General features: G+C 42.8%; 1 protein-coding gene across 2 annotated transcripts in view; it reads left to right on the top strand.

Annotated features, from left to right (window-relative positions):
* Positions 1-25,866, top strand: part of DDAH2 (DDAH family member 2, ADMA-independent) — a 49,128-nt gene that overhangs the window by 8,233 nt on the left and 15,029 nt on the right. Inside the window, exons 1-3 of one of the 2 annotated variants that reach the window (XM_087923350.1) lie at positions 14,021-14,119; positions 15,012-15,320; positions 25,126-25,225. In XM_087923350.1, coding sequence (XP_087779476.1) covers positions 15,015-15,320; positions 25,126-25,225 — 406 coding nt within the window. In that variant the 5' untranslated portion in view covers positions 14,021-14,119; positions 15,012-15,014. Of the gene's footprint in view, positions 1-14,020; positions 14,120-15,011; positions 15,321-25,125; positions 25,226-25,866 lie in introns of those variants that run through there. The other variant, XM_026720412.2, reaches the window with a different exon arrangement.

The following is a 25,866-nucleotide window of genomic DNA, read 5'->3' as shown; positions in this document are numbered from 1 at the left end:
TTTCAGCTCCATGATTCTGTGTTCTATGAGTTATGGCTTCTTTCCCCAATCTTGGCTGAATTGATAACAGCTGGATGAACTCAGTGGGAGCAAGTTTCTCCTTCACCTTCTGCCTCCTTTATAAACCACAAGAGCATTTAACATTCTCGGCACTTGCCTCCCATTCTCTTGTCACAGACTTTTTTCCTAAATGAGATTCTCTGAGAGATATGTAGACATATCTGAGCAGTCTCTTGTTCCCAGACACCCATATTTTTTTCTTATATTCTACAGAGGCTGTCGTGGACGGGTAGTTCGAGTTTGCTCGTCTCATGGTCTTCCTTTTTCTTTCCTTCTGGGTTTTCTCCATCTAGCTCCCTACAATAAACTTTGAAAGAGAAATACACATCACATTTTTTCCTGCTTTAGTACATCCTGGCTGCTCCCTTTTAGCCAGAGTTCTTTCTGCTCCATGAGGCCCAGCTTCCTTTTCTAAACAGTCCAGATGTACAGTAAACCACCCATAGTGACCCCTGCTGACCTCCGTTGGTGTCTTCCATAGTTCAGCTTGCGGGAAGAAAATGTGCGTGCGTGAAAGTGTGGGTGTTGTGCAGGCCTGTGGAGAAGTCAAGATTCCTGGGCTGAAAGGTTTTTTGCCTTTGCAATGAATCGGTTCTTTTGCCAAGACAGCCGAGTTGCAAAGCAAGCTCTTTCTGTGACTATTATGTCTGGAAGGGGCTCACGGGACTGAGATAAGGGCCATTAGCCTTAGGAGGCTGCTTCCTCCTCTAATCTACATTAACTGAAAACATACTTCTTTAAAAAGAAAAACCTATCTGTATATCAATGAATTTTTTTCCCCTAACTTTAAGACTTATGTGGCTGCAGGCATTTTTTCTTTTTTCTTTCTTTTTGGTTTTATTTCACTGCTAAGCTTGTCAGTCCTGATTTATTTGTTTATGTCAATTTGTACGGCTTCCCCCATTGCAATAGGGACTCTGGGCGGCTGCTACAGGGTTAAAAACTCAAGTGCCATGAAACAACTACTAAGCATAGGTCTCAGGGTAGCTAAGTCAGCGGAGGTCTCCTAAATAATGTATCCATCTTGCAGGCCCCATTAGCATCCTGTGACTCCCCAAATTTGGGGAAACAGCCACACTTTGAAGACTTTATGAAAAGCCAGCAAGGTTGAAGCCAACCAGGTTCCAGGGGCATATGAATTAGAATTAGAATTCTTTTTTATTGGCCAACTGTGATTGGACGCACAAGAAATTTGTCTTGGCAGAAATGCTCTCAGTATACATAAAAGAAAAGATACATTCGTCAATGGCATTCCAGAGAGCAGGCATCTACACCATGGGTGTCAAACTCACAGCCCACGGGCCGGATGCATCACATGCCCAGTTTAGTGAAGGGGGAAAAGGTACCGATATGTCACGTGACGCTGCCATGACGCCACAAGTTTGACACCCCTGATCTACAGAAAGGTCCTAATCAGATGACATTCCCTGATGAATGTGCCTCTTTGATTGGATCTAATGCTTCTGCAGTGCCCACCATCAGGGATTGTAATGGGCTGTGAGAATAACCTTGGGAGACAGGAGGAACAGCAATCACACTTGGCCAATAAAGCTATGCTATGCTATGCTATGCTACGCTACCCTACCCTACCCTACCCTACCCTACCCTACCCTACCCTACAATTCCCAGAATTCCCCAACCAGCATGAATTCTGAGAATTGAAGTCCACACATCTTAAAGTTGCCAAGGTTGATCTAATGGGATGAGTGGAAACGGACGAGGGTGATCCCACAAATAACCTGGCTCGATGTCGTGAATGGCTTTAAAGGTGGCAAATAGCAGGTTGTATTGCACCCAAAAGCATAATGGAGGTCAAATGAAGTTTGCACTTTTTCAGTCTTTAGTTGAAAAAAAAAGAAAAGATTGCTTCCAATACTAAGACTCCAACGCAATGCTTCCCCTGGCCCAGAAGCGAGCATGAAGCAATCACATCTTTTCAGCAATGCTACTCATCTCTTGGGCCTTCTGGAGCTGCTGTTTAACTCTACCCTGGTGCCCTAGACATGGCTGACTCAGGAATTCTGGGAGTTGAAGTCCACAGGTTGTAAAGTGGTCAGAGTTGCCCACACCTCTGCTGTATCATGAATTGTTGAAATGGGCTGCATTTGTACAACAGGTTAATCCACCAAATACTGAACCAGGTTTGCCTGGGTCCACAGGGTCACGGTGACCAAGTAGTACAAATTTGCACTACTTGGGTGACCCTGAGGACCTAGACAAACCTCCAAGTGGCCTCAGTGACTCTCTAAAAAGAATGCAAATGACCAGCTGTCTGCAAGGAATATAAATCCTTACATTCCCGCACCATTGTTACAAGCTAATCCCTAGCTTGTTTCTTAAGCTCAATTTAACAGTTCTTGTTTTTTTTTTTCAATAGGAATTTTCTAGTGGAGTCCTTGGCGCTCTCTGAGCTTGGTTGTTTGCTTGCATTAAGGATTACACAGTTCAACCCTGAGCGATACGTATTTTCTTCTGCCCTTCTCTTTGATCCATTACTTGATCGGTTTCCAGGTAGTCCTTGACCTACGACCGATCACTTAATGATTGTTCAAAGTTACAATGGATCCCCCCCAATTATGAACTGGTTCCAAAGTTCTGACTGCATTTCAGATGCTCAGAAACTGTTCTGACCCAACTGGGTTCCCAGAGAGCAAACACAGACAAAGGCAGTAGCCCTCACCTTTTAAGGTTTAATCACAATTCTGTTCCTTTACAAATAAAAGGCTGCTTTCCAACAATTAGCTCTGACAAGAAAGAGCCCTGCCAAGTTGTTTGTCAAGGTTGCCCCAAACCCAAAGATAAGAACTAATTTACAAGATTCTCCAAACAAGAAATAAGATGTCCACCAGTTGAGTTTCAGAGCTTCTTTGCTGTCTGCAAAGAATGCTTTTCCAAACCTGGCTTTTATCCTCTTGAGGGAGGGGCCTTTACCTTACAGCCTTACTCCCGAGTCGCCTATGCTGCTGTAATTGTTCTTTCCTCTGAGCAATCCTTCATGCAAGTGCACTTGGCACAGGCTCCTTGGGAACCTCCTCATCACTGCTGCCAGCCCCCACAATCTCTGAAGGCAGCAGTTCACTCCCTGATGGTCCTGGCCCCTCATCTGAGTCCTCGCTCTCCTCAACCATCTGCACCTGCTGCCGGCTAACCACAACAGAAACCAGACCACATTTAAGACAGCTTGCACAACCTGTGGTCACATGACCATGGTTTATGATGTTGACCATGACTATGATTTATTATGTTTTTGCAGAAAATTGATATTTATCACCATCATTTAACAACCCTTGCGGGTGGAAAACTGGGCAACTGAATGGAGCTAGCAGAGTGTTTAATGGCCAGATGCCCTTCCTGTCACCAATGTGGAGTTTTGTTCAGCAGATATATTCTCATTGTGCCCAGAGAGAGAAATATCTGCCTCTACTTAGGATCGAACTCACAAGTTGATGTTTATGACCACTAAAAATAGTTTGCAAGATTAGTTCAGCCACGTGATGACCCACTTACCATGTGTCCATAGGACCAGACGTCATTACAGTCATAACTGAGGACTGCCTGAACTAGATAGTGAAGGAGGCATGCTTATAGCATTACAGTGAAAATTTCTTGCTGAAAATGGGTGCAACTACCTTGGAATGAATTTGATTTCTTTGTACAGAGCCCCTCCACCGGGATCAGCATGTAAACATGGAATTTCTGCTCTGCACTATAAAGCAGAGTTCCTGCTGAACACAAACATGCAAAGATTCAACTGCGTGTTGCACAGTGGTGGGATTCAAATTTTTTTTACTACCGGTTCTGTGGGCATAGCTTGGTGGGCGTGGCGTGGGTTGGTGGGTGTGGCAGGGGATGGGTACTGTAAAATCTCCATCCCCTCCCCACTCCTGGGAGAAGGATATTGTAAAATCCCCATTCCCTTCTCACCCCACTAACCTGCTTTCCAGCTCCATTCTCCTGTGCAGGGCAACAAAAGAAGACCCAGCCAATCAGCTGGGACTCAGGAGGCAGAGAATAGATGGGGGCAGGGCCAGTCAGAGGTGGGATTTGCCAGTTCTCTGAACCACTCAAAATTTCCGCTACTGATTCTCCAGAACTGTTCAGAACCTGCTGAATGCCACCACCTCTGGATTGGTCCCTGAGTGCCCAAAAATTGGCGGCCGCTGCTATAACAGGACCATGGCTTTCTCAGCATTTTTATCCCTGCCTCTGAAATAGACAGTTCCACCTTCCCGCCAAAGGAGCTGTGTGAACACACCAACTATGGTTTATTAAACCAGGCTTAGTGAAAATCCTTCTGATTATAGTCTATTTTGCTCACAAAGATTATGCCAACCATGGCTTGCTGCAGTGATGCACAGGGAGGATTTTAGGTCCCAATGAATAATAATAAAAAAAAAGCCGAGGCTGTTGCTTCACTGGAAATAGTAAAAAAAACACCAAACCTTTATTTTAACTAGGTGTTAATCATTCAATTAATCTCGCTGCATAAAAGTTCAGATGGATAAAGCATCCATCGTTCTTTTGAAAGAAGCAAATCTTGTCACTTAAAAAATGGGCATTCCTGCTCGCTTCTTTCTACAACGATTTAGAAACGGACGTGCTTCTAGTTATTTTATTTTTACAGGGACAGCAAAAAAAAAAAAAAAAAAATCAAGGTGCCTCTTTTGAATAGGTCTCTTTTAAATGGGTAAAAAGCTGTTGTTGTTTTTTAAACCTGGAATGATTGTCTGAATTTGACTCATGACCAGCTTTGTAAAAGCATTTTGCAAGTGCAGCACTCTCTAAGTGAAACGCTGCTGCGTTTGAGGGAAAATTTTCACAGCTTTCCCTCATTTGGGGGTGGGGTGGGGTGAGGGGGAGAGCTGTCTGACCGCAGACGCCACGCCTCGTAGGAACCACCACATATTTTGCCTGCTAACAAAGCATTCTGGTCTCTGAGGGGTTGAACAAAAGAGAGCTTGTCCTACTGAAGGCTGAGAAACGGTTCCTTCTTGCAGTTCTCAGTTAGCATTAATACTGGCAAAGACTTATTTATTTTTCCGTTGTTGACCTAACCCTAACACAGCAAATTGGAGAATTTATGGCTGATCCTTGTCCTTTTGCTTGGCCAAATATGCCGTGGGTGTCAAATATGCTTGTGCTTTGGAATGTTAGGCCAGCAACAAGGCCTTTCTTCACTGAGCAATTACGCTAGAAACGGAGAGGCCCTGAGTTCTAATCCCTCCTTTGACACAAAGACAGTAGGGCAGAGATGTCAAACTCGCTTCATCGTCATGTGACATGTCACGACTCCCCCTCTTTGTTAAACCGGGGTTGGGCGTAGCCAGCACAACACATCTGGCCCGTGGGCCATGAGTTTGACCAGTGGTGGGATTCAAATTTTTTTACTATCGGTTCTGTGGCTTAGTGGGCATGGCTTGGCTTGGTGGGCATGGCAGGGGAAGGATACTGCAAAATCCCCATTCTTTCCCCACCCCACTAACCTGCTTTCCAGCTCCGTTCTCCTGTGCAGGGCAACCAAACAAGGCCCAACCAATCAGCTGGGACTCAATGGGAGGCAGAGAACAGATGGGAGCGGGGCCAGTCAGAGGTGGGATTTGCTGGTTGTCCGAACTACTCAAAATTTCCGCTACCGGTTCTCCAGAACTGGTCAGAACCTGCTGAATGTCACCTCTGAGTTTGACACTCCTGCAGTAGGATGAACCTTGGGCCAGCCACTTTCACTCAGCCCCTGGAAGGAGGCAATGGCAAACAAACTTCTGAAAAACTTTGCCAAGAAAACCTGTCCAGGTAGCCTCCGAGAATCGGACAGCATTGAACGGAAGAAAAAAACAAGCCTGAGGTAAAAAGTCAATGGAGATTCTCAGTCATCCAGGCCATGGTTGTCCCAAAGGTGCTTTTTCAGGAGGCCACTGGACTTCCTTTGTTTTTCCTTGAAGATATTTCGCTTTTTATCCAAGAAGCTTCTTCAGCTCTGACTGATTGGTGGGGAACGGAAGAATAGTGCTATTCACTACCATCCAGTCAAGGCTGAAGAAGCTTCTTGGATGAGAAGCGAAACGTCTTCAAAGAGAAAAACAAGGAAGTCCAGTTGCCTCTTGAAAAAGCACCCTTGGGACAAGCTGAGGTACAGCAATTTGCATACAGGTATTTCTTGATTTACAACCACAATTGAGCCTAAAGGTTCTGTTGCTAAGTGAGTTTTACCCCATTTTATGACCTTTCTTGCCAGTGTTGTTAAGTGAATCACTGCAGTTGTTAAGTCAGTAACACAGTTGTTAAATGAATCTGGCTTCCCCACTGACTTTGCTTGTCATAGTAATGACATGACCCCTGGGACACTGCAACTCTCCTAAATATGAGCCAGTTGATCAAGTGCCCATGGGGGTGATTTTTTTTTTTCAGTCTGTAGTTACTTCAGACTTGGAAATTTGATCGTCTGTTGCCTTTCACACACGGAAAGTAAAGTTGAAGGAGAAATTCCCAGCAGTTGTGACTTCAACTCGTCTTCCACGAGATGGTCCAAAATAGTGCTTTTTCAAGAGGCAACTGGACTTTCTGGTTTTTCTTTGAAGACGTTTTGCTTCTCATCCAAGAAGCTTCTTCAACTCTGGTAGTCAGAAATGAAGAAGCTTCTTGGATGAGAAGTGAAACTTCTTCAAAGAAAAAAACAGAAAGTCCAGTTGCCTCTTGAAAAAGCACTTTTGGGGACAACCGTGACTTGGATGACGGAGAATCTCCATAGACATTTAGCAAAAATTCCACAAGGTACTTTCACGCTACCACCATTTCCACCTCAAATGAATCCGATTCTGGTAAGAAAGTGTACCTGACATTCATTGATCAAAGCTGTTTTGACTTGTTTTTAGATATGGTATTTCCAAGCAAGGTTGAAATTCTCTGAAGTTTATTTGCTATATAGACCGCTTGGAACTGTCTGTTCCAGGGTGCTTGTTTTGGTCACACATCTTCCCTCTGCCCTCCCCACTCCTTATTTCAATGACGGCAAATGGAAATTCTCTGGCTGTGGAAGGATTTGAGGGTTGAGGGCTCACCTCTTGCCCCCTTCCTTACAGGCTGGCTTTTGTGTTTTACTCCTAGCTCATAGTTTTCCAAGAACAAAGAATTGAATCAAGAGTTGGCTAAATAAAAGAAAAGAGGAGGAACATGTAAGCTAGAAACTATGCTTTTAGGGCTGCATGCTAATGAAATTGCAAGGAGAAAGTTAAAAACAACAACAACAGGTTCTGCATCAGATGAATTTCTGATTGGACAATGTTGAGAAGTGCTAATATTGAAGACAATCTGTCCTTTTTTTTTTGTATTCGAGCAAAATAGAACAAGGAGATTTTAATCCAGCTAAATTCAAGGCTCCAATCTATCACTGCAATAGGCCCTTTCGTTCCCTATCTTGTTTAAAAATTAATTTTCATTAACTTTCAGACAGCTCGGGAATATAGGGATTAAAAGAGTGTGTTCGTTAATTGGACGGTTGACACAGAGAAGCAATTAACTTAATCCATTGATTAACTCAGGGAAACCGGGAAGGAATTAGCCAACTTGAATTGTATCTTCAGTGGATGAACTTGCCGGAGAAAATTAGTGAGCAGAAAGTGCTCTCAGGAATAAGAAATTCATTCAAAAATATGGGTGAACATGAAGTAAACTGGGCAATTCTTTTTTGCCCAGTGTTCAGATGAATTTCCTTTGGTTCGAGAGGCTGGAGAGAATGTATAATTGCAGGATTATACGGGTGGGATTTGTGTAAATGCGAGCGTGTAATTAAACTGTAGCTACCCCTTCCCATTTCTTGAAATATTTACGATATGGCCTTGATTTATGCTGAAATGGCTGTAGAATCAGGATAGATATAAAATAACATGGTTGAATGGCACTTTAGGCTGTCCCGCAAATAAATGAGAATGAATGAATGAAAGAATGAATGAATGAATGAATACTACAGAAATGAACGCAACTCATCATATGGTCTCATACAAAATGAATATTTAGTGATCAGGATATTTAGAGAAGACAGCAATACAGTTGGGTTTTTTGTGGGTGGAGGGTGGAAGTGGTCTATGAATACATTACTGGGACATCTTGATTGATTGGTTGCTTGTGATCTTGTTAGTGCACTCGAGTGGGCAGTTGCCATAGAAAGCTCATCCTAGATGAGCTAATTAAGTCCTCCCCAGGTGAGGCTTTCTTTTCCTGGAGGGCTGGGGGAGGGGTTGGCTGGTTATTTGTGCTGATTCCCTGCAGCTAGGGTCACCATGATACCAAAAAGATGTTGAGACTCTAGAAAGCGTGCAAAGAACAGCAACAGAAGATTAGAGGACTGGAGACTAACATAATGAATGGTTGAAGGAACTTGGTATGTCTAGTTTAACTAAGAGAAGGATTGGGGTGACATAGAATAGAATAGAATTCTTTATTGGCCAAGTGTGATTGAAATTTGTCCGGTGCAGAATAGAATAGAATAGAATAGAATAGAATAGAATAGAATAGAATAGAATAGAATTCTTTATTGGCCAAGTGTGATTGGATACACAAGGAATTTGTCTTGGTGCAAATGCTCTCAGTGTACATAAAAGAAAAGATATATTCATCAAGAGTCAAGAATCATAAGGTACAACACTTAATAATAGTAATAATAATAATAGGGTACAATAAGCAATCAAATCATACTAGGAAACAGCCAATATAAATCGTAAGGATACAAGCGACAAAGTTACAGTCATACAGTCACAAGTGGAAGGGGAGGGGTGATAAGGAGTGATGAGAAGGTTAATAGTAATAGTAGTGCAGACTTTGTAAATAGTTGGACAGTGTTGAGGGAATTATTTGTTTAGCAGAATGATGGTGTTTGGGAAAAAAAATCATAAGCTCACAATGTACATAAAAGATATAAGTGATAAATCATGATCATAGTCATCATAAATACATTCATTGTGAATCATGAGATACAACATTAGTGATAGTCATAGGATCCTCAATAAGCAATCAAAATCATACTAGGAAACTGAAGAAAACAATATAAATCGTAAAGATACAAGCAACAAGGTTATAGTCCTAAGTAGAAAAGAAAATAGGTTATAGGAAGGATGAGAAAATTAATAGTAATACAGTCTTAGTAAATAGTTTCCCAGTGTTGTGGGAATTAGTTGTTTAGCAGAGTGATGGCATGGGATGGAAAACTGTCCTTGATATCAGGATATGAATGATAGGAGTGTTTGAGTTGCTGTCATAGAGAAGACAGGCTCAACCTACTCTTTAAAACACTTGAAGGCAGAACAAGAAGTAATGGGTAGAAGCTTATAAAAGAGAGATCCTGTCAGTCTGTGCTCCATTCAAAATCTAAGAAAGAAATACTCAGACTCCATAGATTTGAGCAAAGTTTTTCTTTTACTGAAATTCAAAGTGGAAGCTACAGGTAGAATTCTGAATCTAAGGAATTTGGCGCCAGATCACATATACAAAGGGATGGAATTGTTCCAACCCCCCCAAAGTCCAAAAGACTCTTCCAATTAAAAGTTCTGAATATGATCATGTGGGCATCTTCAGGTGGTGATGAGTCCTCTGTCCATTGACCTTGACATATTTTGATAAAACTTCGCAGCTGCGCAAAGGAAAGAAAAAGCTAGGCAAGGAAATAGAAACTTAAGAGCGGGAATTTATACTCCCCCACCCCAACTCCTCATTTATACAAGACAAGAATGTAACACCTCCAGTTCTCTTCCCACAAGATGCAACCCCTCCTCTCCCCCGTTACTCATGGCAGCCGAAAGATGCAAAGCAGTAGAAAGCAATAGAAAAGTAGAAAAGATCTTGAAGGCTGACAGGTCCAATCTGGAACAACTTATCAGTGGAACAGCTTGCCTCTAGAAGTTGTGGGTGCACCTTCTCTCTGGGTTTTTCAGACGAGATTGGGCAGCCATGTGTTTGACAGGGTTAAGGGCCTCTGGTTAGAGCAGGGGGTTGGACTAGTAGACTTCCAAGTTCTCTTCCAACTCTTATTCACATTCTGTATTTTACTTTCCTTCATAATAAACAGTAGAAGAGTATAATCACTGAGAAGTAGGCTTGAAAACTTACACTGTTGACCATCCTCCTAACATCTCCCCCACCCCTGTCCTGTTGATGAATATCTGTTGCTAAAGAAGACAGTTGTTAAGTGTCTTTTGCCCAATTCTGCAGCCTTTCTTGCTGCAGTTGTTAAACGAATCCTCAAGGTTGTTCAGTTAGTAACATGGTTGTTAAGTGAATCCGGCTTCCCCATTGACTTTGCTTGTCAGAAGGTCACAAAAGGAGATCACATAACTCCGGGACGTTGCAATCGTCATAAGTACATGCTGGTTGCCAAGGTTCCAAATTTTGATCATGTGACCATGGATTTGCTTGTAATTGTGGAAAATGGTCATAAGTCACTTTTTTTTAGGCTGTGGTTAACTTCAAATGGTCATCAAATGAATAGAGTGGAACCATGATGGCGAACCTATGGCACGCAGGTGGCACGCAAAGGCCATTTGTGCAGGCACACGAGTCCCAACCAAACTTACCTGCACTGCACATGTGTGCTCCTCATAGCTGATTTTTGGCCCGTTTGAGACAGTTTTCGGCCTTCCGGAGGCTCAAGAGAATCCTCTGTAGTCTCGGGAGGCTGAAAAACAGGTCTTCTGGAAATACCGGAAGTGCCAAAACGGGCCTATTTTCAGCCTCCCAAAGCTCCAGAGGCCCTCCGGAGGCTGATAATGGGCACTTCCGCTATTTCCAGAAGGCCTGTTTTTCGGCCTCCCAAGGCTGCTGAGGCTTCCCTTGAGCCAAAAACAGCCTCAAACGGGCCAAAAATCAGCTGGGACGCCAATGCAGGTAAGGGGGCAGGCGGGGGTGTTGTGCACATGCTCCGGGGGGCAGGCACATTGCATTGTGGGTGCTGCCGCGTGGTCTTTTGGCACACCACAACAAAAAGGTTCACCATCACTGAAATAGACTAAAATTTTATTGTCACTTTAAAAGTAGAATAATCAGCATACATTAAAATGAAATTTCGTTGCATTCAGCTTTCAAAAGATATCCATTATGCACATACCTCCCCCCACCACATATATGACATAGATATACATGGTCACATGTTGAGGATTACCTGTAAACAAATAAGGCAAAACTAATTGTCTATGGAGATTCTCCGTCATCCAGGTTGTGGTTGTTCCAAAGGTGCTTTTTCAAGAGATTGAAGAAGCTTCTTGGATGAGAAGTGAAACGTCTTCGAAGAAAAACCAGAAAGTCCAGTTCCCTCTTGAAAAAACACCTTTGGGACAAATAAGGTGAAATTTTCAACAGCTGTAATTAGCTTCCTGTAACAAAGAGTATGGAGCTCTGTCCCAAGGAGAGTCAGACCTTTGCAGTGTATCTACTGTTATAACATTCATCAGACCAGGTTTGAAATAATCTGCATAAATTGTTCTAATCGTACAAGGACTAGAACATCCTGCATTAGAACATCCTCAGAGGATGATGAGTATTTTTGGGTTGTGGAAGTCGTGCGTGTTGACCCGCTGAGTTTTGTACTGAGCCTCTCAAGGTTGCCTGGCACTGCCTGCCTGCTGTGTCTTGGAATGTGTTCTCCTAAGTTGTCATTTTTTTAAAAAAATGGATGGGATATTTGGCTGACATTTTTTGTCTTTGGAAGCAAACTCTGAGTTTCTCCAACAGTGGAATAATTAAGGCCTGATGCCAGCTCTCTAGCTGAGGTCTTCTCAAATCTCAGCAACTTTTAAAATGCCTAGACTTTGTTAGGAATATAAGTCACCTAACAGGTATATTTGGGTTAGAAATATATAAACCAGGATAAACATTTTAGTACAATATCTTTAAGGGAATGCAAGAGCATGCAATGGGTGTGGTTTCTCAAACAGCCATAAGATGGAGCCAGAAACCTGGGTTGTTTAGTCTTAGTCTCAGAAGAGAGTGTGTCTGAGTGAGTATCTCTGTTTCCTTCTGTTGGAAAGTATTGCCGTTCCTCCATTTCTTCTAATTGACTGATATTACTGGATTTAATGTAAGTCTGATACTGAACTGTTTTTGACACTGGAATTTGATATTTGGATTATCCCTAGATTGAAAAACTGACTGATTTACCTGTGAATGACTTTTGGACTGATTATTTTGGACTTTGCTTAAACCTTTCTGGAAGTAAAAACCTACATTTACTGTACAGTGTATCTGTGTACTATGTGTGTATTATTCAAACACTTCTCTCAAATACGTCTCCCTGTATGCACTCATTCTCCTAACGGGGAATTACCTCAACAGACTTCAACTCCCAGAATTAGCCAGCCAGCATGGAGTTGAAGTCCCATTGAGGCCTTTGAACTATGGTGCTGGAGAAGATGCAAGCCAATCAAACCAGTCAGTCCTAGAGGAGATCCACCCTGACTGCTCTTTAGAAGGCCAGATCCTGAAGATGAAACTCAAATACTTTGGCCACCTAATGAGAAGGAAGGACTCCCTGGAGAAGAGCCTCATGCTGGGAACGATTGAGGGCAAAAGAAGAAGAAGGGGACGACAGAGAATGAGGTGGCTGGATGGAGTCACTGAGGCAGTAGGAATGAGCTTAAATGGACTCCAGAAGATGGTAGAGGACAGGAAGGTCTGGAGGAACGTTGTCCATGGGGTTGCGATGGGTTGGACATGACTTCACGACCACCAACAACAACATCCTAAGGTCCACACATGAAGTCCACACATACTAAGGTGGCTGAGGTTGTTGGGAGAAACCCTGAGCTAGCTTTCTTTCTGATCAATTGGATGATGCCTGTAAGTTGGCAGTCTCTTCCCTGGGCAGGTCGTTGATCCTTCATTGGCTTCTTTTGCAAATAGGAATCTAATTGGTTCGATAGGTGCAACCTTCTGGTATTATTGATTGGCCTTTTGAAGGAACCTCTCAGGAAGTTTGTAACTGGTGAGATTATTAATCTGGAGCTGAAATGAGCTCGAAACTTCCCCCTTCCTGAAGACATCTGCTGAAGGAGATGGGGAATGCAATTGCATTCTCCTCAACTTTGTTATCCCACACCCTTTGCCAGGTGGGTGATGAATGCATCGCTCCCAGCTCTTGAGAAATTTCCTAGCTCCTAGAGAATGGGCCAAGTAGTCCATTTTACCGAAAATAACAGATAACAGATCATCAGAGTTGGAAGGGACCTTGTAGGTTATCTAGTCCAACCCCTCGCCCAAGCGGGAGACTCTATATCATTTCTGACAAATGGCAGTCCAATCTCTTCTTGAAAGTCTCAAGTGTTGACACTCCTACAACTTCTGGGAGCAACTTCTGTTCCATTGGTTGATTGTTCTCACTGTCAGAAAGTTTCTCCTTATTTCCACGTTGAATCTCTCCTTGTTCAGTTTCCATCCATTATTCCTTGTCTGGCCTTTGGGTGCTTTAGAAAATAGATAGAACCCCTTCCTCTCTATGCCAGCCCCTCAAATATTGGAAGACTGCTATCATGTCTCCCTGGTCCTTCTCTTCACTAGACTAGCGAAGCCAAGTTACTCCAACCATTCATTGTATGTTTTAGTCTCCAGTCCCCGAATCATCCTGGTTGTTCTTCTCTCTACTTTTTCTAGAGTCTCAACATCTTTTTTATAATGTGGTGAACAAAGCTGGATGCAATACTCTAGGTGTGGTCTTACTAAGGCTTTATAGAGTAGTATTAGTACCTCCCTTGATTTTGATTGTATCCCTCTGTTAATGCAACTTAGGATTGTATTAGCTTTTTTGGCTGCTGCTGCACACTGCTGGTTCATATTTAGCTGGTTGTCCACTAAGACTCCAAGATCCCTCTCATAGTTACTGCTATTGAGCCTGGTTTCACCCAGTCTGTATGTGTACTTTTGGTTTTTCTTGCCTAAGTGTAGGACTTTACTTTTCTCTATATTGAATTTCATTTTGTTAGATCATACAGCCCAGTGTTCTAGTCTGTCAAGATCCATCTGGATCTTGAGCCTATCTTCTTGGGTGTTAGCTATTCCTGCCAGCTTAGTATCATCTGCAAATTTGGTAAGTTCCTCTTCTATTCCCTCATCTAAGTCGTTAATGAAGATATTGAACAGTACTGGGCCTAAGACGGAACCTTGAAAATATATTAGTGTTGTCACATAACTCAAGTAGGAAGATGCTGAGACTCAGTTCTTGGGAAACCTCGGTTCTTGGGAAATCTTGAGAAATGTAAAGTCCTAAACTTGAAGCAAAATATCTTGAGCATATGGCCTAGGATTGAAAGACCGTTGCTTCAGACACTGGATTTCTGTTGCTTATCAGAATACAGATAATTCCTGATTTATGAGCACCATTGAGCCCAAAATTTCAGTTGCTAAGCAAGTTATTAAGTGAGTTTAGCCTCGTTTCATGACCTTTCTTACCACTGTTGTTAAGGGAATCACTGCAGTTGTTAAGTTAGAAACATGGTTGTTAAGTGAATCTGGTTTCCCCCATTGATTTTGCTGGTCAGAAGTTTGCAAATGAAGGGTTGTAAGTTGAGGACTAGCTATAGCAAATAATAAAAAAGACAGAGGGAAAGAAAGTAGGTATTTTAACTTATTTTTAGAAAGAGTGGCTCCACCTATTGTTTGCTTCAGCCCTGTCCATTAGTATTTCTCAAAATATTACTGAGGGAATATTCTTGCATCCACAAAATATAGTTTCCTGCCTGGTAGACTTAGGCTGTCCGCTGATGTGGGTCAACTGTGAAATCTTGCATTAATCTTGCAATTTTTCCACTTGACCAAAATTAAACTCTTTGTGGCCAACAATAGACCTTCCTACTGTTTTAGGTGCAGAATTAGTCATTGCTGGCCACTGCAGAAGATCTGTTGATGCGGGACTCATATTTGACTGAAAAATGAGGCCCATTTCATCCTAACGGTTGTATGTCTCTTCTGTCTTCCTGCAGAACATGGCCAGTGTCTCCTCCTTTGGCAAGTACACCCACGCCATCGTCCGCTGCATTCCTTCCTCCTTTGCCACAGCGGAGACCACAGCGGATGGATCTGACAGTGGGGCTGATCCGGTGGACCTAGCCAAGGCTCACCGACAGTACGGGGTCTACACTGGCATACTGCGCCAGAAGCTAGGGCTGCAAGTCATCGAACTGGCGGCAGACGAGGGCTTCCCCTATGCCACACTGGTGGGGGATCTGGCAGTCATCCAGGGAGATACTGTGCTCCTCACTCGGCCATGGATGCCCACGCGGCGAGATGAGGTAATGTCAAATTTAAATCTGTCAAGGATGTTGGTTCTCTTGCAAATACCTTGGTTGAGGGGAAGTTTGTTTTCCAGAATAGCACTAGCACCAGCAATTGCACTGCTTATATACCGCTTCACAGTGCTTTTACAGCCCTCTCTAAGTGGCTTACAGAAACGGCATATTGTCCCCAACAATCTGGCTCCCCATTTTACCGACCTCGGAAGGATGGAAGGCTGAGTCTCAACCTTGAGCCTGGTGAGATTCGAACTGCCAAATTGCAGACAGCCGGCAGTCAGCAGAAGTATCCTGCAGTACTGCATTCTAACCACTGCTCCATCCTGCCTTATAGAGGCCGTTGTGAAGTGTCTTTGGCAACCAAATTCTTGTACAAATTTGGTTGGGTGTATAAATTTTTCACTTAGGTTTATGAAGCTGGCATTCAATAACCTCTTACCCATGGAAGGTTTCATTCATTTTGTATATAACTTCTATTAAGGATTTGGATTGCAGTAGTAAAGACTAAACTAAACAAACTAAACTTAAATAAAGAGAAGAGATTAGAAAGAAGAAAAAGGGCAAGAAACAAGAAAAAGAAAGAATGGAATGGAATGGAATAGAATTCTTTATTGGCCAAGTGTGATTGGAGTCACAAGGAATTTGTCTCTGGTGCATAAGCTCTCAGTGTACATAAATTTGTAAGTGATAAACCATGATCATAGTCATCATAAAAATACATTCATCATAAATCATGATACAACACTTAGTGATAGTCATAGGATACTAAATAAGCAATCAACATAAATCATACTAGAAAACTAAATAAAACAACATAAAGTGTAAAGATACAAGCAACAAAGTTTTAGTCATGAGTAAAAAAGAAAAAATATAATAGGAAAGGTGAGAATAATAATAATAATAATAATAATAATAATAATAATAATAATAATAATAATACAGCCTTACTAAACAGTTTGATTGTTGTGGGAATTGTTTAGCAGAATGATGGCATGGGAGGGTGGAAACTCTCCTTGTGTCTATTTGTTCTGGTGTGCGATGCTTTATAGCATCATTTTGAGGGTAGACGTTGAAACAATTTATGTCCGGGATGTGAGGGGTCTGTAGAGATTTTCACAGCCCTCTTTTTGACTCATGCAGTATACAGGTCCTCAATAGAAGGCAGGTTGGTAGCAATATATATTTTGAATATATATAGAAAAGATGTGAAGAAGCGACTTTCAGTCTTTATTACAGGTACAGAATTTTTAGTAATTCTTCACTTTCATTAGGTTAGAAATAAGATTTAATGGTTAAGTTTGTAAACTCTTCATAAAGCTCATAAACACTTCCTAAAGTTAGAAACAGATGTCTCTTCATCTCACACCCCATCCTTTATAAGCATAAAAGATCAACTTTTAAATTATTTAAGCTATAATTAAATTTACTCATGTAAATTGTTTTAACCTTGATCAAATAAGTCAACTTTATACTCTTTCCTTTTAATTCTAACAATTTTAACCTTTAGTTCATGCAAATATTGTCATAGAAACCAGCAAGGTTTCCTTCTTGAAAAACCTCACAGCTGGATAATTTGTGGTTGCTAAACTTAGGAACGCAGGGGAAAAAAACGTGTCAGCAAAACTAAGACCTGATTTAGCCTATTAAATTCTTCCAACTATTTTTTTTTATCTATAGTAAACTTTTTCTTTCTTTCTTTTAAAATCAAAGTAAGCAAACACTGGTAAAGGAACTACAGTGCATATTTTGCAAGGATGCCTTTATTGATGTTGGTAGTCCCTGACTTAGAACCACAATTGAGCCCAAAATTTCTGTTGCTGAGAGAAATATTTGTTAAGTGAATTTTGCCCCACTTTATGAGCTTTCTTGCTACACTTATTCAATGAATGATTGCCATTGTTAAGTTAGTAACATGGTTGTTAAGGGAATTTGGCTTCCCCCCATTGAAGGTCGCAAAAGGTGATCCCTTTCGTTGCATACAGCTGTCCACCGCTAATATACACCACATAAACATGACAAAATAAATGAATACAAAATTATGCCTATGCCCACATATATTATATGACACTGAGAAACAACACTGGGATGGTAGAAGGTTCCTGCCCTAAGCATGGGTTGGATTAGGAAACCTTCGAGGTTCCCTTTCAGCCCTATGATTTAATCTACTCCAAGGATATTATGTGGTGGCTCAGTGGCTAAGACGCTGAGCTTGCCGATCAGAAAGGTTGGCAGTTCGAATCCCTAGTGCTGTGTAATGGAGTGAGCTCCCGTTTACTTGCCCCAGTTCTGGACAACCTAGCAGTTCGAAAGCATGTAAAAAATGCAAGTAGAAAAATAGGGACCACCTTTGATGGGAAGGTAACAGTGTTCCGTGCTCCTTCGGCATTTAGTCATGCCAGCCACATGACCACGGAGGTGTCTTCGGACAGTGCTGGCTCTTCAGCTTTGTAATGGAGATCAGCACTGCCCCCTAGAGCCAGAAATGACTAGCCGAAGAGCTAGCTTTTGAACTGGTAGGTTGGCAGAAGCTGGGACAAGTAACGCGGCGCTAGGGATTCGAACCGCCAGACTGCGACCTTTCTGATAGACAAGCTCAGCGTCTTAGCCACTGAACCACCATGTCCCTATGCACCACATAAACATGACAAAATAAATGAATACAAAAGTATGCCGATGCCCACACATATATTATATGACACATAAAAACAACACTGGGAATGGTAGAGGGCTCCTGCCCTAAGCATGGGGCTGGTCTAGGAGATCTTCGAGGTCCCTTTCAGCCCTATGATTTAGTCTACTCCAAAGATATTACCAAGAGTTGTTGGTGTGTGTGTGTGTTTACCAACTAACTACAGCTCTTGTAACCACTGATAATTTTATCCTGCTAGTTTGGCCTTGGAGAGATGTAGGCTGGAAATCACCCTGGAGAAGGTTGATCTAACTGACGGTGTCAGAAGTAGGTCCCATATGTTCTGCTGTAGAAGGCTCTGGGATTAATTTCACCCTTGTGTTTCTGCAGTGCAGTTTGGTTGCCTTGGCAATCGGGATTCTGTCTTGCCTTCCCTTCCCGGCCCATCTTCCTCCTCCTCCTCCTCCTCCTCCTCCTTATAGGTGACTGCTGATGCCCAACCCACCCAGATACATTTCACAAGTTGCATCTCATTCTTGTCTCTTCACGCTGAGGGCCCTGAAGGAGTGGATTGATTTGGTCTGAAAGGAAAAGGAATTCTTTTTACAGCGGTAGATACATAGTGGGTAACCTTAATGCCATCTTCTTCTTCAGTAGAAGCTCCATGTGAAGAGATCTGAAGTGGATACCACTTCATGTGAGAAACACAATGTTTGTTTTCTGAATGGCTTTTTGGGCTGAACAGCCCTAAGCAGGCACAGAATAAAATGCCCTTCCCTGTTGGCAAGACATATTTCCTGAAAATGCTTCTGAATCTCATGTCAAAAACAAAATGTCAAAATGACCCTCCTATCAGCACATTTTTAGAAAAATTACAGTTGCCAATCCATCCAACCATCTGTTTTCCTGTCAATCAAGCCATCCTTCTATATCTCAGTGATTCTCAACTTTAGCCATTTTTAAGATATGTGGACCTGAACTCCCAGAATTCCCCAGACAGCATAGGGAATTCTGGGAGTTGATGTCCACATATCTTCAAATTGCCAAGATTAAGAAACTGATTTCACAAGCCACCAAGTGGGACATCTATCCAGCTGTCTACTGCTTCCATCAATTCTAGCATCTAGAATAGAATAGAATAACAGTTGGAAGGGACCCTGGAGGTCTTCTAGTCCAACCCCCTGCCTAGGCAGGAAACCCTACATCACTTCAGACAAATGGATATCCAACATCTTTTTTAAAACTTCCGGTGTTGGAGCATTCACAACTTCCGCAACTCTTTCCACTGAATAATTGTTGTAACTGTCAGGAAATGTCTCCTTAGTTCTAGGTTGCTTCTCTCCTTGATTAGTTTCCACCCATTGCTTCTTGTCCTGCCCTCAGGTGCTTTGGAGAATAGCTTGACTCCCTCTTCTTTGTGGCAGCCCTTGAGATATTGGAACACTGCTGTCATGTCTCCCCTAGTCCTTCTTTTCATCAGACTAGACATACCCAGTTCCTGCAACTGTTCTTCATATGTTTTAGCCTCCAGTCCCCAAATCATCTTGCTTGCTCTTCTCTGCACTCTTTCTAGAGTTGTGATGACGAATCTATGGCATGCGTGAAACAGGTGGCATACAGAGCCATTTGTGTCGGCACGCAAGCTGCAGGCAAACTTGTGTCTCACAGCTGATTTTCGGCTGGTTTGAGGCTTTTTTTGGCCTCCCAAAGGCTTGAGGGAGGCTTCTGCAGGCGTTGCAGGCCGAAAACTAGCCCCATTTTGTCACTTCCTATTTTTCCGAAAATACCAGAAATGATGAAACGGGGCTAGTTTTCGGCCTGCAAAGCCTGAAGAAGCCTTCCTCAAGCCTCTGGGAGGTCGAAAAAGGCCTCAAACCGGCCGAAAATCAGCTGTGAGGTGCAGTGCAGGTAAGGGGGCAGTAGGTGGGGATTGTCATGCATGCATAGGGGGTGTGGAGGGCGCACGCATTGCCTTTTGGGTGCAGGCACGCGCCTGCGAGCATGCAAGCGCACGCACAATTTTTGGCACAGGAGCCCAGAAAGGTTAGCCACCACTGTTCTACAGTCTCCACATCTTTTTTACATCGTGGCGAAACAAAACTGAACACAGTACTCCAAATGGAAGATCTACATTGGCCACTTTATGCATACTACAGGTAGTCCTGAACTTACAACAGTCAGTTTAGTGACTGTTCAAAGTCACAACGGCACTGAAAAAAGTGACTTATGACCAGTGTTCACACTGAGGGCCGTCCTAAGCATCCCCATGGTCACGTGACTTACATTTGGATGCTTGACAACTGACTTGTTTATGGTGGTTGCAGTGTCTTGTGGACATGTTATCGTTTTTGGGTGACCTTGTAATGAACAAAGTCAATGGGGAAACCAGATTCATGTAGCAACCGCGTTACTAATTGAACAACTACAGTGATCCACTTAACAACTGTGTGGAGAAAAATCATAAAATGGGGCAGAACCCACTTGACAAATTTCTCACTTAGTGACATAAATGTTGGCCTCAATTATGGTCATATGTTGAGGACTACCTGTACACAATCATGCCCAGGAAGAGGATGGGTGTATGTTATCATTTGTCCATCCAAAGTGATATAAAGTAGAATGCTGTGCGATTTCAGGATTATAGGAAGCAAGTAAGTCCTCTTGAAATGTGTTGTCCCTACCCAGGGTGGTATTCAAATTTTTTTACTACCGGTTCTGTGGGCCTGGCTTGGTGAGGATAGCTTGGTGGGTGTGGAAGGGGAAAGTTACTGCAAAATCCCCATTCCCTCCTCACCCCACTAGCCTGCTTTCCAGCTCCGTTCTCCTGTGCAGGGCAACAAAAGAAAACCCAGCCAATCAGCTGGAACTTGGAAGGCAGAGAATAGATGGGGGCGGGGCCAGTCAGAGGTAATATTTGCTGGTTCTCCGAAATACTCAAAATTTCCACTACCGGTTCTCCAGAACTGTCCAGAACCGGCTTCCCTACTCTAAGAGTCTCCCGTATTTTGGGAAGAATAGCATTGTGGAAGTATGTCCTGAGTAGATAACCATCAGGAGAAACCTGCCCATTTCTCAAATAGGAGGCCAGTCAAGCATGGCTGGAGGAAAAGAGCCATTTTGAGAACCAAGTGGTGACTTTCTTCCCTGCCCCAGTTTTTTCTCCCCCCCACCGCCAAGGCTTCTTCACTCCCTATACCTCCATCCTTTTTATTTTCTAAAACTGCTTATGTTATGTTTCAGGAAATAAAAATGGGATACTTGGTTGAATATTTCCTTGGATATATTTTGATTTGATTTGATTTATGATTTATGTTCTTTCTGTAGCTGCCCATCTCAACCAATGGCTGTGGTTAGGGTAGGATTCCAAACCTATGAAAACAATTTAAAACCATAAGAACATTTAAAACAGTGAAAAACATCCGAAATAATGCAAGCAGCCAAGAGAAATAACTAGCTAATAGTAAAGCCAATAAAATGGGACTCACTCAGGTATACTGCCAAGTTTTTTAAGCTTTTCGAAAGGCCAGCAGGGTTGAGGATTTTGCTTTGGGCAGGCAGCCTTTTCCATTTTGGTTTCAGATTCACTTAATTATTACATAACCTTAAAAGCAGCAGTATACCAAGGGGAATGCCAGGTGCTGGATTAGTGTCCATAAGCCAGAGGTGGTATTCAGCAAGTTTTGACCAGTTCTGGAGAACCAGTAGTGGAAATTTTGAGTAGTTCAGAGAACCAGCAAATCCCACCTCTGACTGGCCCCGCCCCCATCTATTCTCTGCCTCCCGAGTCCCAGCTGATTGGCTGGGTCTTCTTTTGTTTCCTTGCACAGGAGAACGGAGCTGGAAAGCAGGTTAGTGGGGTGGGGAGGGAATGGGATTTTGCAGTATCCTTCCCCTACCATGCCCACCAAGCCATGCCACACCCACCAAGCCACGCCCACAGAACTGCTAGTAAAAATATTTGAATCCCACCACTGCCATAAGCATTGTGTAGAGTGTCGTGCCCAGTGGTGGGATTCAATTTTTTTTACTACCAGTTCTGTGGTTATGGCTTGGTGGGTGTGGCAGGGGAAGGATACTGTAAAATCTCCGGTCAGAGGTAGTATTTGCCGGTTCTCCAAACTACTCAAAATTTCCGCTACTGGTTCTCCAGAACTGGTGAGAACCTGCTGAATGCCACCTTTGGTTATGTCCCTCACACAAAGGAGGGAAATGGGTTTAAGTCAGTGGTGGGATTCAAATTTTTGTACTACTGGTTCTGTGGGCATGGCTTGGTGGGTGTAGCAGGGGAAGGATTCTGCAAAATCTCCAGTCAGAGGTGGTATTTGCTGGTTTTCTGAATTACTCAAAATTTCCACTACCGTTTCTCTAGAACTGGTCAGAACCTGCTGAATACCACCTCTGGTTTAAGTGCAGTGCGGTTGGACCAATGAAGGCATTTTTCCTCCATCTTAGATTTCACAAACCTAGTTTCCCAGGTTGCATATGTACCAGCAGGTTCTGACCAGATCTGGAGAACTGGTAGCAGAAATTTTGAGTATTTCGGAGAACTGGCAAACACCACCTCTGACTGGAGATTTTACAGTATCCTTCTCCTGCCACGCCCACCAAGCCATGCCCACAGAACCGGTAGTAAAAAAAAAAAATGAATCCCATCAGTGATATGTAGGATTGCTTGAAAAATTCATGTGCCATGTCTGGGCCTATATTGGAAATACCCACAGAGAATGTATCATCCTTTTGGGTGGTAGGTCCCAGAGTTGATTTCTGTCTGCCATGGTCAATATGCTCTCACTTAAGTGGGTCTGCATTGCATATCCAAAATGTCCAGAGGTCTACAGCTGCGTGATCATAACCCCACCTCCATATTGATGTATACATGAAAGGAGGCTGGGTTTTGATCACCTCATTATGAATGCCATCTTGATTTTTGCAAATGGCAATAAATGTCGCCTGTTTGTCAAGCGCTGGAAGAAGTGGGTTTTGGGGGGGGAGACAACTATGAGAACTTTGAATCTGGGTTCAAAGTAACCCCCCTCCCCTAGTAGATCTGTTTGAACTTCAAAGGATTGTAAATCAAGGATTACATAACAGTGTTTCTCAGCCTTTGGCAACTTGAAAACATGTGGACTTCAACTCCCAGAATTCCCCAGCTAGCTATGGTGACTGTGGAATTCTGGGGGTTGAAGTCCACACATGTTAAGTTGCCCAGGCTGAGAAATACTGCACTATAGGAATCATGGGAGTGTTTGTAGAGCTAGAATTGTAGGATCTAACTTATTGTGAGTCCAAGCTTCCATTCTGGGTTCCTTGCAGCTCTGGAAAGGTGTGTGTGTGTGTGTGTGTGTGTGTGTGTGTGTGTGTGTGTTTTAAGACAAACACTCATTTTAAAATATTCCTCAAAAACTGAAATCTCTTGGACTGTTAAGCATAGAGGATTGAAGCGGAGAAAGCAAAAGGAAGGCCGCATTTGCAATGAAGGAAACTCACTGATGTTTTCAAAAGCAGAAGCGCACCCGATCCATGAAAATTAAATTAAAAAGTGCTTATGTGGGGGAGAAAGAGATGAGTCATTGATAAAATTAGAACAGCCCCAGCATCGCTGTGGCATGAGGATGCAACAAAAGAATAATGGATCAAGTTAAAGGTCGTTCATGTGATTGCATTTTTTCTTCTTCTTAGAGGCGGATTGGAACGTCCAAGTTCATGCACTGTAGATATATATAGAGAAGGGCTTAGAAAAACAGCATCCAAAATCACACAACATTCTAGCGTTCTTGCCTTATTCAGGGACGAGATTCAGTCTGGAATGGGATATTATTTGGAAGGGAGGGAGAAAAACTTCTTCTCCATCAATGGTCTAAATCAGAGGTGGTATTCAGCAGGTTCTCACCAGTTCTGGAGAACCGGTAGCAGAAATTTTGAGTAGTTCAGAGAACCGACAAATCCCACCTCTGACTGGAGATATTACAGGATCCTTCTCCTGCCATACCCACCAAGCCACGCCCACAGAACCGGTAGTAAAAAAATATTGAATCCCACCACTGGTCTGAATCACCACTAGGCTGTTTCATCAGAAGGGCTATCAGTAGGACAGGGGTGTCGAACTCAATTTCATTAAGGCTGCATCAGGGTTGTGCTTGACCTTGGGTGCCAGGGTAAGCGTGACCAGGGTAGGCATGTCCAGTTCAACGTCACTCAATTGTTAAATTGTCCCATGGTGAATTGTCCCATGGCAAGTTGGCTGTGGCAAGTTATCCCACGGTGAATTAGTCAGGGCGAGTTGGCAGTGATGAGTTGGCTGTGGCGAGTTATTCCACAGCGAGTTAGCCATGGTGAGTTAGCTATGGTGAGTTGGCCATGGCGAATTGGCTGTAGTGAGTTGGCCCATGGCAAGTTGGCTGTGGTGAATTATCCCATGGTGAATTAGTCATGGCGAGTTGGCTGTGGTGAGTTATCCCGCAGCGAGTTAGCCATGGCGAGTTAGCCATGGTGAGTTGGCCATCGCGAGTTGGCTGTGGGTGAGTTGGCCGCGGCAAGTGTGGCTATGGCAAGTTGTCCTATTTTGCATTATTGTGATTTCTGACACTCTCTGCCAGCTTCCCTTGAACAATTATCAATTATCGTTTGCCACTGCAATTCTTCCATCATGCTGCACTGTCTTTCTCTCAAAGGAGGACCCAATGGGCCATTGGTTGTCTAGTAATAACTAAGGGGCAGGAAGCCATTTGATGGAAGCCTCTGTTTAATATTGTGTGGAATCGAAAGTACATTCCATTCATATTTTCTTCAGAGACTGATTAGATGACTGAAGCTTCTGCCATGCAAAAATCTAATTGGAGAGCATGATTGGTGACTCTTGGCTATGGACGTGTTTTGTTGGATGATACACCCAGAGGGGTGGGGGTGGGGGGAAATGTAGGATCAAGGGTGACAGTGAATTATTTATTACGCCCAGATAAATGCCGGCATGTTAACTTCTAATAAATTCTTTGAAGTTTTGGGTGTGTGGCTTGAGGCTCATGATTTAATTGGAGTAACTGCCGGAATCCTGACATTTGTCTGAAGAGGTATTAAGAATGAAAACACCTAAGGAAAGTTAAGCTTAAGTGCTCCAGCCATAACAAGTGTCTCTGTCTTTCTGCCTCCTTCCCCATTTCATGTCTGTCATTTTTACAGATCAGCTGTGTCAGAAAGGTCTTGGAGGAGCTAAAACTTCGTGTGGTGGAAGTTACAGATGAGGGAGCCACCCTGGATGGAAGCGATGTGCTCTTTACAGGTGAGTTGGCTTTTTATCCTTCAGAATAAGAAGACAGAACATAGAATAAAAGAGTTGGAAGGGACCTTGGAGATCATCTAGTCCAACCGCCTGTTCACCCTATATCATTCCGGACAAATGAGAGCCAGTGAAGAAAGATCTGATGCTGCAGAACCCAAAATAGCTTGATATTTTAAAGCAGAAGTGAACAATTATTTGAGATGCAGAAGTTGCCTTTTGTTTGGGGGGGAAATTTATTCATTATTTATTCATTCATTCAATTGATAGAACTTTATTTAAGTTCATAGAATGCAGTGAGTCATTCTAATCTGGTAATTTCTGGGATGTTCTCTGAGCTTGACAATTTTCTTCCAGATGTTCATTACCAAGTTTGATAACATCAGTGCAATGTTAAGCATTTGTGGGAAAACAACCAGAGAACACCAAAGTGCCGGCAGTTTAATCCTGAGCTGCATATATATTCTCTACTATTGAAATTTGATAATATATATGAATAGGATCTGGCTTGACCAGGTTTTTTTTTATTAAATTGGAGAGGTAGCTTTTAAAAATGTTAAAACTACATTAGTTTTTCTGGGCTTCCTTCCTAATACAAGATGGGAACTAACACTATTGAATTTTGATAGTGTAAGAAAGCATTT

Source organism: Pseudonaja textilis, chromosome 2, assembly GCF_049901715.1.
Source record: "Pseudonaja textilis isolate UNSWEBS1 chromosome 2, rPseTex1.2, whole genome shotgun sequence".
In the NCBI taxonomy this organism is placed as follows: Eukaryota; Metazoa; Chordata; class Lepidosauria; order Squamata; family Elapidae; genus Pseudonaja; species Pseudonaja textilis.
This window is presented reverse-complemented; position numbering and strand designations above follow the sequence as displayed.